General features: G+C 39.1%; 1 protein-coding gene across 1 annotated transcript; it reads left to right on the top strand.

Annotated features, from left to right (window-relative positions):
* Positions 1–540: 540 nt before the first annotated feature.
* LOC123657801 (zinc finger protein 77) lies at positions 541–13,785 on the top strand. Its single transcript, XM_045593310.1, has 7 exons — positions 541–1,891; positions 2,441–2,547; positions 3,598–3,797; positions 5,194–5,485; positions 9,016–9,153; positions 11,683–11,953; positions 13,166–13,785. The coding sequence occupies exons 1-7, from the start codon at positions 593–595 to the stop codon at positions 13,670–13,672; spliced, it is 2,814 nt and encodes a 937-aa protein (XP_045449266.1). The 5' UTR covers positions 541–592; the 3' UTR covers positions 13,673–13,785.
* Positions 13,786–14,221: the final 436 nt, after the last annotated feature.

Below are 14,221 nucleotides of genomic sequence, written 5' to 3'. Positions count from 1 at the left end.
AAAGTTAATAGCACCACCATTAAACAATCAGTTTAATCAAATAAATCCAGGAGCTTTTACACCAGGAACAACAGTAGTAACTCAAAACTCACAAATAATTTACAGAGAGATGGTTCATAATATAGATGGTAAACCGTTTATTTCAAGTATGCCTGCGGTACTTGGTGGACCTGAAAATGTCGCAAATGTCGCCCAGAGTAGTTCAATGTACCAAAATGTTATGGTAGTTGATCAGTTTGGTAATACTTCCTGTATGTATACTACACCACAGCATCTAGTATCTAAACCCTGTGCACCTGCATTTAATGAAAGTGGATCTTTCATTCAAAATCTGCCAGAGAAAACTGTGCCCAATGTAGTCAGTGATGGTAATAAAACACTAATCATTGAAGTGAGTCCAATGTTATCAACAGAAAATGAAAATGGTACTGAAACAAGTCAAAATACATTGCAGCCACAAAGAGAAAATCCTGTTAATAAAAAGCTGGAGCAGGAAAAGACAGAACCTAAAATCGAATCCCCCGGGCCTAGTAAGGGTTTGAAAATCCTAAGCAATATTAAAGTAGAGGTTCCCGTACAGCATCACAAAAATATGCTTAATACTGTAATGGATTTGACTGGATCAGCTGACTCTGATTATCCTGAACGCTCTGTCACTCCAGAGAAAATATTACCAGATTTAGATGATAATAATCACAGTTTATCTGGTGGTTGTACTCAACCTTCTAAAACAAGCAGTGATAGCTTAGCTTCCAGCTCATTCTCTGTGTTAAAAAATACAAGTAATGCTCAACATAGAGAAATGTCTGCAAAATCAACAATAGTAGAAAATAAACTTGATGCAGAATTTTCAGACAGTTGTCCAGTACCTGATCTTATTTGTAATGAAAAGCCATCAATATCCCCATGTAGCGAGTTATCTGAACAAGACAATTCAAGTGATCGGCTTATTATCTCATCTCCTAGACCAGAAAGTAGCCAATCTTATCACAGTCCGATAAATAATATTAATATTGAAAAAATACCGCCAAAACCAACACGACATAATCCTCTACGACTAAATAATATTTTTGTAAAGAAACACAAAAAGATTTTGCAAATAAAGAACTCGAAAGCATTTTCACAGTTTACTACAAAATTAACTGAACAAGAACCCCGGGCATCCTCTTCTTCAAGTAAAACTTTGGAAGAAATTGCAATTAATAAAACACCTGGAGTTATTGAGAAGTGCGACGCAAAGGGTAAATTGCAAACGGTATCAATAGAGAAAATTGAACATAATAATGAGGATGAAAATGAATTTGACGCTAACACCGAGGTTCAGTCAATGGACATAGAGCCGGTCACACCATCTAACGTTAACCATTCCTCTCAGTACAGCAACACTGTGGATATGGTCCAAGTAAAGGAAGAAATAAATTCTAGCAATGAATTTAGCAATGGAACTGACAGGTCTACGGATATCGCACCAATGGAGACGCTTAGGCCGATAAACGTTGTCAATTATGGCAATATGGCGGGAGAATTCGACGACGATTCAAATCACAGAGAACTGCTGGACTTAGAAGCTGCTTCGAAAAATAAACAATTCGTGTCCATGATGAACGAGAATTATTTCGGTGATAACATTTACGCGGACTACTTCACCCCGGATCGCGTCGAGGCGTTCGAAGCTGAGAAAGTGTCGCACTATGCTAAAGAAAACGGAAAAGATGGAATGTACATTTGGGGTGAATCATCGCAGAAGGAAAGTGAATTTGTATTACCGAATTTCATTCACGAAAGTTACAAAATAGCTGAAAGTACCGGTATAGATTACTCTGACATGGGCACGGGGGCGGAGCATATGGACGCTGATGTAGATAGGTGCGAACGGGATAGTAAAGCTGATGTGTTGAGTGAGAGTAGGAGTGAAGGCGAGCCGGCTCTGAACATCTGCACGGACGAAAGTATGCCGCCTCGTGGGGAACTAAGCGGACAGGAAAGCAACGGAGACATGGAATCACCTTGGACTGGGGTAAGACAATTAGATGATTTTTCAATTAATTACACAATTTATATTCAGTTATAAGAGATTTATAATAATTATACAATTAACTACGAAATCGCGGTTTCCGTGTCAAGGTCTTATACTCGATTGTGTAAATAAGTGAATTCCACTTCATATAAAGATAGTCAATTTCTTGCTAAAGTAAAAAAAATATCAATTAATACTTTGTTTTCTATTAATAGATTAAAAACGCGATTTAAAAAGTAGATATTTATTGAGATAAAAGTTAGCGTTTATTGCAATTCTTAGAAGGAAAGTCGCCCCGACCTGTTTCAAATAATTTCGTTCGAATTTTAAAAATTACATAACAACAAATTCTCACATATAAAAAATTGTAGTATATTTTTTTTTAAATAAAATGCCAATCAAATGTTAATTTTGTGATTTTAGATGTATTCAGGAATACCCCCAGCAGAGCCTTATGACTTGATGGCGCGAGAGAGCTGGGTGTCAGATGGGTCTGACGTAGACAGCAACGAGAAAACAGAAAACGTTATGTATGTTGAAAATATTTTAATTACAAATTTCTCATTTTACATAAAATCTATTTAGTATATATTTAACGTATGTAGGTATATATATGAATAATATTGTATATACATTGACTTGGACAATGATTAAGTAATAAGACTAAGAAATCTGATTATCTAGAATAGATAAAACATTTACTTCCACAATTTATATGATTGTGATGATATTTCATATGCTGAAATTTATTTAGCAATTTCAATAATATAAAATGTACATGTTTGTTTGTGTTTCAACACACTCAACTCAGATAAAAAATAAAAATATATATTTGTGTAAAGGTTTATCCAAAATAGAAATGCGGGTGAAATCTGTTAAATCACAAATTTTATATTACTAGTGGTCGCCCGGTGGTCGAAATTCGACCATAATTAATTTATAAGTTTGAACATAAACCAAAAGACTATATTATATGCATGGTGTGTCAAATACATGGTAGTGTATAATGCTTTTTTTATTGGTTTTATGTATTTTTTATGCATAATTTAAAAAAAAATATTAGCATTCTGCATTGCTTCTGGATATAAACTATAAGTATGTGAAGTTTCAAATTCCGTTTGCGCAATTTTCTTAAAAAGGGGTACACAGTTTTTGCTTCCCGTATTAATATTTAGATTATATGAATACTTAAGCTGAACAAGCGACTTCGTTTGGTTTGGGAATATACGTTTTGATTTCCATCTCTTCCAAAGGAATCTGAATGAAGAGCACAGAGCCTACAGTATGAAATTAAATTATGCCTTTGTACATCTCTTTTTTTAGTCACTACTGTTTGTTTATATTTTGGTGAACAGTAAAGAATATATTATTATTATTATTATGAGCAGATTTTAATCCACTCAGTGGAACACTGATAAAAACTGGCAAATTCAAAGACAAATGGTTGATTGTAATGGAACTCGGTACGTTACTGGAGTTTCAGAATAACACATTAGCTACTTTTTGTTTGTCGGGAATAACGCGATGGAAGAACGACTTGCAGCTGATATAGGTATATCTTACTAATTTCTTGTTTACAGCGAAGAAGAGATCCACTTTCCAAAAAGCCGGACGTACACTTGCGCACAGTGTGGCGTGAAGTTCCCATCGTTGAAAGAACTTCGAGGGCACAAGGCCCTGGTTCACGCAGCGACCACCTCCAGCTCCAAGACTTCATACAGCCGCCTCATGACCGCTCGGACTATCAAAAAGGAGGAGAAGCAGGATGACCTGTTACCAGGTATGTATTCACCACTGGTTCCCCAGTTGGCAACGACCCAGGTGTCTATAGCGATCGTTTTTTTTTTTCTATTTTAATTGAAGGATTTTTTCAGTAAGGCTAAAAATGTCAGTCCCACCATACTCAAATCAAAATCAACAGATTAACGATGTACTATATTCTAAAATATTACTTTAATTCAAAACTATAATATTGTTACCTGTGGCTGCCTCTGATATTGGAATTCAATTTGTTATTTTCACTAGGAAATTGTTAGGAAATAATCTGCAATGGAACATTATTGCGGATTAAGTATTAACTATTATCATATATTAGACGCCGCGTTGGCGCAACGGTCACAGCTATTGATTGTGCCTGTTGCACTGGCGGTTGCGGGTTCGATCCCAGCACATAACAAACATTTGTGCTGGCCATACAGGTGTTTGCCGTGGTCTGGGTGTTTATGCAGTCCTTGTGGGTCTCCCCACCATGCCTCGAAGAGCACGTTAAGCCGTCGGTCCCGGTTGTTATCACGTACACCTGATAGCGACCGTTACTCATAGCAGGAAATATATCCGCCAACCCGCATTGGAGCAGCGTGGTGGATTAATCTCTGATCCTTCTCTTACATGGGGAAAGAAGCCTATGCCCAGTAGTGGGATATTACAGGCTGAAGCGTATTATCTTATATTATGGTAAGCAGGTTTTAGAACAGTATTGGGGTGCTTACAGGCTGCTTTAGTTTTGTTTGTTAATTTTTGAAGTAAAACTTCTTTACGTACGCTTGACTTGTTCAGTAAGCTGGTGAATTCTTGACGAGTGAGTTACGAAAATGTGATCGAGCGAGGCGAACGGAAATTGAGAGGGAAATATAAGTTAGTGAAGATAGAAAGAGAGAGTTACATTGCGTATATTACTGTAGGAGCTAAAGAAGTTTTACTTCAGTCGTGTGGTCTGAAGCACACTAGTTTTTTATTGATAAGTACCTGCATATTACAATCTATAATATAAAAATGAGTCGCTGAATGTGTTGCTAAGCGCAAAACTCGAGAACGGTTGGACCGATTTCGCTAATTCTTTTTTTAAAATATTCCTTGAAGTACGAGGATGGTTCTTACGGAGAGAAAAATTCTAAAAAAAAAAAAATTTAAATTTCCTAAAAAGGTCAAAAACCAACACTTTTCTATACTCCCATACAAAAGATTTGTGATAATACTTAAAAGTCGCTGTTAGGCGATACGAAGTTCGCCGGGTCAGCTAGTATATTATAATATTGTATTACACGCCATTTTTATACTAAAAATTAGTTAAAAAGATAAAGTATTTAGCGAAGTAATATGTGATAAATAAAAATTAAAAACTCTTGTGTCTAAACTATATAAGAAAAAACTAAAAATATAAAGTTATCCGTTTTCAGGTGGTTTACTCTCACTGGACACGAAAGAGGGTATGGCGTCGACTATGTTGCAAGTGTACAACGCTATGAGCGAGACGAAGCCCCATATCGAGGGTCTCATAAAGCAGGAGACCAGGAAGAGAAGAAAGGACTTTGTGTGTCCAACGTGTAAAGTAGACCAGTTGAGTGATGCTGCCTTCCACGCTCATCTGAAAGAACACCCACTGGAGTGTCTCACATGCGGAAAGTGTTTCTTCAAGCGTGCCAACCTAGCGCTCCATGTCAAGACACATCTCGGGATTAGGAATTATAAGTGAGTTGTGCATGTACGTCGAGTTCAAGGTTCTTTAGAATTCTCGATGTCGTCTTGTTTTCAATGTTTGATTCTGTCCGCCATAATTGATTTCTGATGACGTCATAATGTGGTAAGATAATAAGTAGTGCAGCTATCAGTATCAAGGCGTTATCACTTAGACTGAAATCTTCAAAATGAAACATACTTAAATATTTCATGCAGCTGTAATCAGACATTACGATCTGGTTGTAAAATTTAATCATTAAATTAGTCGAAAAATTGCAAAATTTATTTTTTTAGAAGGTTTCAAAAGCATTTTTGGATCGCCATTTGTGAATATAGCCAACTATAGTTTTCTTAGTTGCGATGTTGGAGGTCTTGCTTAATCTAGTGTAGGTTTCGTCTAGATTTACCGTATTGAAACGAAGTTGAACCTACGTGGAGGAAATCAGACATCTACTGCAAGTGTAACCGCGAAAAATAAATAACTCTAACTCTTCACCTTTAATAGTCCCCAACTCGATAAGAAAAAAAAAAAACACACACACACAACATCCATATACAACAGTCATGTGCGGTGATCGAGCCCGGAACTTAACGTATCATTCACTGGCCGTGATCACTGCGCCAACGCGTAACGTCACCGTCTGGTTCGTTGACCGTTTCATTGCCCTAGGTCGTTAGTCGAGGAAAATAAACATTTGCGACGAATCGCAATGACATATTAATTATTTTCAATGTTACTTTTTTATTGTTGTATCATATAAAAAACATCAGTCGTTCTGCTTGTCTTAAATCTGAAAGGGTAAATAGGTTTTAATTGAAGTTTATTTTGAGATTGATACCGTAGTATTGTTCTGGGTATAAGACCAGTCTAATCAGTAATCAGTAAGTAATTAGGTTGTACGTAAACAATTTCGACGTAATTTTTTGTTTCATTAAAATTAACTTCTTAACTAACGATAAATATTCAATTTTTTTTTATTGATGTCAATTTTTTCTAACTAATTTTTATTTATTACCTTAGATAACATACTTTATTTTAATACATTTTTTTTTTTTGTACAAAACAGGTTATTTCATATTTATTATTGTTATAAGTCGAAATAATTTTTTTGTCACGTCGTGATTTGCAGCATAAAAACATTAACTTGGGTAAATTAGTCGATATGCACGGTTTTACCTGTCATCAATATCATCGTATATTTGTTAATTTTATTAAAAATTGTCGAGTACTTTTTCAATTTTCATTGCCTTGCGGATAATAACAAGACGAATAATTGTGTTTGCTCGCAAACGAAAAAAAAACCGACTTCAATTACATCGACAAGTAATACAACGTAGATCGACGAAAAAATAATCAAGCAACTACGCGTTATCAAAGATTACTCAAAAAGTAGTTATCAGATCTCGATAAAATTTATATGTGACCATATGATAAACACCAGCTTTCGATTAAATTAAAAATCATCAAAATCGGTACACCCAGTAAAAAGTTATTACGGATTTTCGAGAGTTTCCCTCGATTTCTCTGGGATTCCATCATCAGATCCTGGTTTCCTTATCACGGTACCAAACTAGGGATATCCCCTTTCCAACAAAAAAAGAATTATCAAAATCGGTACATCCAGTATACAGTTATGCGGTATAATACAACGTAGGTCGACGAAAAAAGCGTCAAGTAAAAACGCATTATTAGATATAACTCGAAAAGTAGTAGTTAGATCTCAAATAAATTTAAATGGGACCAATTGGCACACACCACCTTTCGATTAAAACAAAATTTGTCGAAATCGGTCTACCCGGTCAAAAGTTCTGATGTAACATACATAAAAAAAAAAAAAAAAAAAAATACAGTCGAATTGAGAACCTCCTCCTTTTTTGGAAGTCGGTTAAAAAAGGAAATAAAGATGTTTTTTTGAACTGCCATATGGATAATAACAAGACGAAAAAAGAAAAAAAAAGATGTTTTGGCCGAGCACAATTAAAATAAAACCATTACTGCTTCGAATAATTGGGTTAGCTTGCAAACGAAAATAACAACCAACTTCAATTACAACGACGAGCAACATAAGTATACCAAAGAAATTGTCGAGTAAATACGCAGTATTAGCAGGTAATTTAAAAAGTTTAAATTTAGAATTATCAAATCACTACGCTCAGTAAAAAGTTGAGGTGACATACATAGAAAAAAAAATTTCAGTCGAATTGAGAATCTCCAACACCTTTAAAGTCAGTTAAAAAGTATTCAATATAATGAAAGTAATATTATTCATTATTATTATAAATATTTACGTACAGCATGAGTCATGGTTCAATCACTAATCGTAATTCGAAAGTATTAATAATCTATATAGATAAAAATAATAAAATAAATAACAGATAAATAATTTTTATTTCATATTTTCTGGAATATCTAATTATAAAATACAAAAAAGGTCCTACTATATAGAGTGCAAAGGCGCAATAAAGCCTTATAGCCTGCCTTCATACCCAAGTGGTCTATCTAACATTAAAATATAAGTAAGGTAGATTAAGTAGTTATAAAATTCCTGGGGAAGATTGAGAATAGGTGAGCTACTAGAAATACTTCTGATTGTTGCATGTGTCAATAGTCTACAGTATTCACTTACCATCAGGTCATTCGCCCACCACCTGATCATAAAAAAAAAATGGGTAAGGTCTTTAACTGGAATTCAAAATCCAAAAGTACTTTATTCCAGTAGGTTACAAAAGTACCCGTGAATTGATATTTAAAAAATTTGAATTGGTCTTTAACTGGAATTCAAAATCCAAAAGTACTTTATTCCAGTAGGTTACAAAAGTACCCGTGAATTGATATTTAAAAAATTTGAATTATATTTGTTTTAATTGATTAGGTATATATAAAAGACAAGCGACCAATTAGGAATGTAGATTCTACAGAGAAAAATTGGCTAGGAATTCCGCAGTTATTTTTTAATAAAAAAAACTGTTATATTTTTATTATTATAAAATTAGTAAAATCTTGCATGAAATACATTGTCGAATAATATGCGTTAGTTGTAAATTCTTTTTTAAGTAAAAAGTACTAGTACTTAAACTATACATAGTGATTTTTTGTTTATTCGTACTAATGACGACCGCTCTCGTGTAATGATGCGTTTGCCGTATTGGCGGCGCTTAAAACACAGACGGTCGCTAGTTCGATTCCCGCCTGGAGTTGATGTTTGTATTAATTGCCGGTCCGGTTGTTAGTTCTTGTGGGTCTCCCCACCGTGTCTCGGAGAGCACGTTAAGTGGTCGGTCCCTGTTGTGATCCCAGTTGAGTTGTGTCCCGGTGTGACAGTGATCGTTGCTCATAGTAGGTAATATATCCGCCAATCTGGATTGGAGCAACGTGGTAGTTTAAGCTATCGAGCCTTCTCCTACATAGGAAAAGAGGCCTGTGCAAAGTAATGGGACATCCTATTACAGGCTGAAGCAAAGCGAATAGTTCCAAACGCCCTCTACATCTATATGATGTTGTTTCTAAAGTTTCGTAATAAGAGTACGGCACGTGTCTCCAGATGCGAGGTGTGCGAGAAGCGGTTCCTCACGCGCCAGAAGCTGGCGGAGCACCACAACGTGCACACGGGCCGCGCGCCCGTCAAGTGCACGCTCTGCGACGACACCTTCCGCAGATACTCCAACATGGTGCAGCACAGGTACGCACACTCGGCTCCTTTATATACCACCGGGTCGGCGAACAAGCGTCCGGCTCAGACGGAGCACCACAACGTGCACACGGGCCGCGCGCCCGTCAAGTGCACGCTCTGCGACGACACCTTCCGCAGATACTCCAACATGGTGCAGCACAGGTACGCACACTCGGCTCCTTTATATACGACCGGGTCGGCGAACAAGCGTCCGGCTCAGACGGAGCACCACAACGTGCACACGGGCCGCGCGCCCGTCAAGTGCACGCTCTGCGACGACACATTCCGCAGATACTCCAACATGGTGCAGCACAGGTACGCACACTCGGCTCCTTTATATACGACCGGGTCGGCGAACAAGCGTCCGGCTCAGACGGAGCACCACAACGTGCACACGGGCCGCGCGCCCGTCAAGTGCACGCTCTGCGACGACACCTTCCGCAGATACTCCAACATGGTGCAGCACAGGTACGCACACTCGGCTCCTTTATATACGACCGAGAGGCGAACAAGCGTCCGGCTCAGACGGAGCACCACAACGTGCACACGGGCCGCGCGCCCGTCAAGTGCACGCTCTGCGACGACACCTTCCGCAGATACTCCAACATGGTGCAGCACAGGTACGCACACTCGGCTCCTTTATATACGACCGGGTCGGCGAACAAGCGTCCGGCTCAGACGGAGCACCACAACGTGCACACGGGCCGCGCGCCCGTCAAGTGCACGCTCTGCGACGACACCTTCCGCAGATACTCCAACATGGTGCAGCACAGGTACGCACACTCGGCTCCTTTATATACGACCGGGTCGGCGAACAAGCGTCCGGCTCAGACGGAGCACCACAACGTGCACACGGGCCGCGCGCCCGTCAAGTGCACGCTCTGCGACGACACCTTCCGCAGATACTCCAACATGGTGCAGCACAGGTACGCACACTCGGCTCCTTTATATACGACCGGGTCGGCGAACAAGCGTCCGGCTCAGACGGAGCACCACAACGTGCACACGGGCCGCGCGCCCGTCAAGTGCACGCTCTGCGACGACACCTTCCGCAGATACTCCAACATGGTGCAGCACAGGTACGCACACTCGGCTCCTTTATATACGACCGGGTCGGCGAACAAGCGTCCGGCTCAGACGGAGCACCACAACGTGCACACGGGCCGCGCGCCCGTCAAGTGCACGCTCTGCGACGACACCTTCCGCAGATACTCCAACATGGTGCAGCACAGGTACGCACACTCGGCTCCTTTATATACGACCGGGTCGGCGAACAAGCGTCCGGCTCAGACGGAGCACCACAACGTGCACACGGGCCGCGCGCCCGTCAAGTGCACGCTCTGCGACGACACCTTCCGCAGATACTCCAACATGGTGCAGCACAGGTACGCACACTCGGCTCCTTTATATACGACCGGGTCGGCGAACAAGCGTCCGGCTCAGACGGTCACTTATAGACGCCTGCAAAATAAGATGCTTGTTTTTTTTTGCAAGCGTTGCCGATCCTACCCCAAATCCCCCCCAGGAGCTCTGATTACTTACCACAAAAACTCAACACTGCTTAAAAGCACGTCTTACCTGAAGATAAGCGATGACCCGTAGCTCATAGATGACTGCAACTCAGAAGCATTGCAAGCGCGTTGCCGACCCTACTCCCAGTCTCAATCCCCCCTCTCACCCCCCCCCCTCCAAAAGCTCTGGTTACTCACTACAGAAACACAACACTGCTTGAAAGCAGTATTATTTAGCTGTGATCTTCTGTAAGGTCGAGGTACATTCAACCAGTGTTGTCTTCCTGTGGTGAGTAGGGAGACTAGAGCTCCTGGGAGGGGATTGGAGGTTGGGTCGGCAACACGCTGGCGATGCTTCTAGTGTTGCAGAGGGCTAAGCTACGGTAATCGCTTACCATCGGGTGAGTCGTACGCTTGTTTACCAATATATATAAAAGCATCTCAACGTTACAAAAGATACACAGAAAAATAATGTTTTTTTTTAGCTGTATCGTGTTCCTGTGGTGAGTAAGGTGACCAGAGCTCCTGGGTAGGGTCGGTGGTAGTGTCGACAATGCATTTGAGATGCTTCTGGTGGTGCAGACGTCTACAGACTACTGTAACAGCTCACCGTCAGGTGGGGTATTACAGGCTGAAGCGTTAACTGTTACTGGAAAATATTCAAGTTGCTTGTATGACATGACATCCAACACGAGTCCTTGTTGTAAAACAAAAAAAAGGTCTTTGAATAATAAAATATTTTGTATTTATATTATAACAAATTTCTATATAAAAAAGGGGTTGTGGATTCGATTCCCGTCTGAGTCTGGGTCTAATATGTGTATTTATTTATATGTATGTATATTAAAAAAACAAAAACAATATGTAGCATTATCAGTCAGCCGTCATCTATACCACAAGCATTAAGTTTCTTACCTTAGGAACAGTGTGTATCAAGATATTTATTAATTAGTTAATTAAGTTCGAAGCTCACTTTACCCCATGCTCACCTTTAGACCTCTAACGTTGTCACCGCCCCCGTCCACAGAGACCGTCACCACTTCAAGAAAAAGACGAAGGTTCGCGACTTCGTGTGCCAGTGCGGCGCTGTCTTCCACTCGAGGGCGAAGCTCCTCTGGCACAAGGAGACCCACGACGACAAGCCCAAGGCCTGCGTGTACTGCAGCGATAAGTTCGTACACGCGGCCTCGCTGACGAGACACATACGGAGGACTCATAACGAGTTGTTCCTGGCCGATAGACCGGACCGTACAGATAGAGGCAGAGCTGAGAACGTGCCCTGTCCTGTTTGCAAACAGGTAACTACGACGTTCTATGTGACGTACTTAAGTAATAAAAAAAATTGAAGATTAATGATACGTACATCTAATGTTTAACTTTCTTCTGATTCTATCTCGGTTTATTTAGTTTTGGTCCTCCCGTCAACATGGTTGCTGTAAAGTATCCGAAACGTCGGGCATCTAAAAAAAACTTATAAATGGCGATAAAATCCTAAAATAGTTGTTTCATACGCTTTTTAACCGACTTCAAAAAAAGGAGGAGGTTACTCGATTCGTCGGTATATATATATATATATATATATGTATGTTCGGGGATAACTCCGTCGTTTATGAACCGATTTTGATAATCCTTTTTTTGTTGGAATGGAGATACTATGATTGGAACCCATGATAAGGAAACCAGAATCTGATGATGGGATCCCAGAGAAATCGAGGGAAACTCTCGAAAATCCGCATAAATTCATAACATTGTATACATATATTTACAATACCTATACATGCTAATGCACTAGTAAAGTTCATTTTTAATGAATAAGTTATAGTAGATTAGCAGCCAAGGGCTGTAAGACATCAATTGCAGCCCGAGATAGAGATATTTAGGCGTACGAGCGTAGCGAGGGCGCCTATAGTTCGAGGGTGCAATTGATGCTTACAGCCGAGCTAATTATTCTGCTTTACATCTCGATTGTGAGGTAAGTAGAAAACCGGCATTACAAGAATAAAACATTTTATCATTAAAAAGAATCAAGTAAAGAACTTTTTATTTTTTATTTTTCAAGATCGAAATTGAGCTTCGCCGTTCGATATTTAAAATTGATGACTATTGTACTCACACGAAGACAAAGCTGAATAGCAAAGCGACCTCTTTGGTCATTGGGCTGAATGCTGTCTATTGCCAGTATGATGGTTAGATGTATGCGAACTTTTTGAAAGAAAGAAGTGTTTTTTCTTTAATTACTTACCACCCTAGGACTTTTCTAGCTACATTATTACCCTAGAGCGCTAATTAGTCACCTACAAGCCCCATTTGGAGGTAATAACCTACTTACCGAACATGAGAGATGTAAAAGTTATTTACGACAATTCTGTGAAACAAATATTGATTAATTAAATGCATTATAAAATTATTAGTAGGTTTCACAAGTATGATTACTGTTAATAAAATGACTACAAATCATATCGTTTATTTTATTATAATCTTACTAATGTAATTTCTGTGTTTCACTTCAGATATACCTCAGATCGAACCTGCGTGCCCACCTGTTAACACACAGCGGTAAACGTCCGTACCACTGCGTTATATGCAACAAAGCGTTTACGACAAAGTGGAATCTTAAACTTCATCGCTGGACGCACCTGAGCCGGTCAGCGAAACCTTTCAAATGCAACCTCTGTAAGGGCGCGTTCATACGACATACTGATTACGTCTCACATATGAACGCTCACAAGTCGGTTCGTCCCTACACGTGTAATTACTGCGGATGTCAGTTCATTAGAAAATACAATTGCCAACGTCACGTGCGAGAACATGAAATGGCGAAGAAGTATGTGTGTAAAGTTCCCGAGTGCGGTAAATCCTTTCACAGGAGTTATTATCTGTCCGAACATATGAAAGTGCACAGTGGTGCGAGGCCTTTCTCTTGTAATATCTGCGGGAAGACTTCCAGTAACAAGTCTAATCATAATAAGCATGTGAAGATACACCATGCCCGGGAGCCCATAGCGACAGAGGCGTAAATGTGAGTTTACTGGCGGCTCTGGAAAATCTTTTAATGGTTAATATGGGTGTAGATAAATCTTATATCAGAATCCTTTTATATTAAATTTCCGGTGTTCGAATTCCTTGTTAACTGTTTTTTAATTGTAAATTATTAATAGAACTATAAAAGGAACTCCATTAAAAAAGGTTTTGTCTCAAAACAGAGTCGCCGTTGTAAATATTTAGTTAAATTTAAATATATTTTGTAAATACAGGACCAAGTTTGAGTGTAAATTGATTGGAGAGTAGAGCATTTTACAGTTAAAATCGATACTTGAATATAGATATTGTTGTGTGACGGACTTTATTGTGTACTGTTTGAACTTTAACTATTATTAAAAAAATTTTTTTTTTATCTTAAAATAATTTTTCGTCATCCAAATCGGCATAATGGCTGCCAAACTAAACTATTTATTATAGAAAAAAAAAAAAAACAAATTTTACTAATATTTATAAATAACCGTGCCTGATTTAATGAGATATGGTTTCGTGTAGTGAAAAAGTTCCTAATGCTCGAGATGTTACAG

Source organism: Melitaea cinxia, chromosome 11, assembly GCF_905220565.1.
Source record: "Melitaea cinxia chromosome 11, ilMelCinx1.1, whole genome shotgun sequence".
Lineage (NCBI taxonomy): Eukaryota > Metazoa > Arthropoda > Insecta > Lepidoptera > Nymphalidae > Melitaea > Melitaea cinxia.
This window is presented reverse-complemented; position numbering and strand designations above follow the sequence as displayed.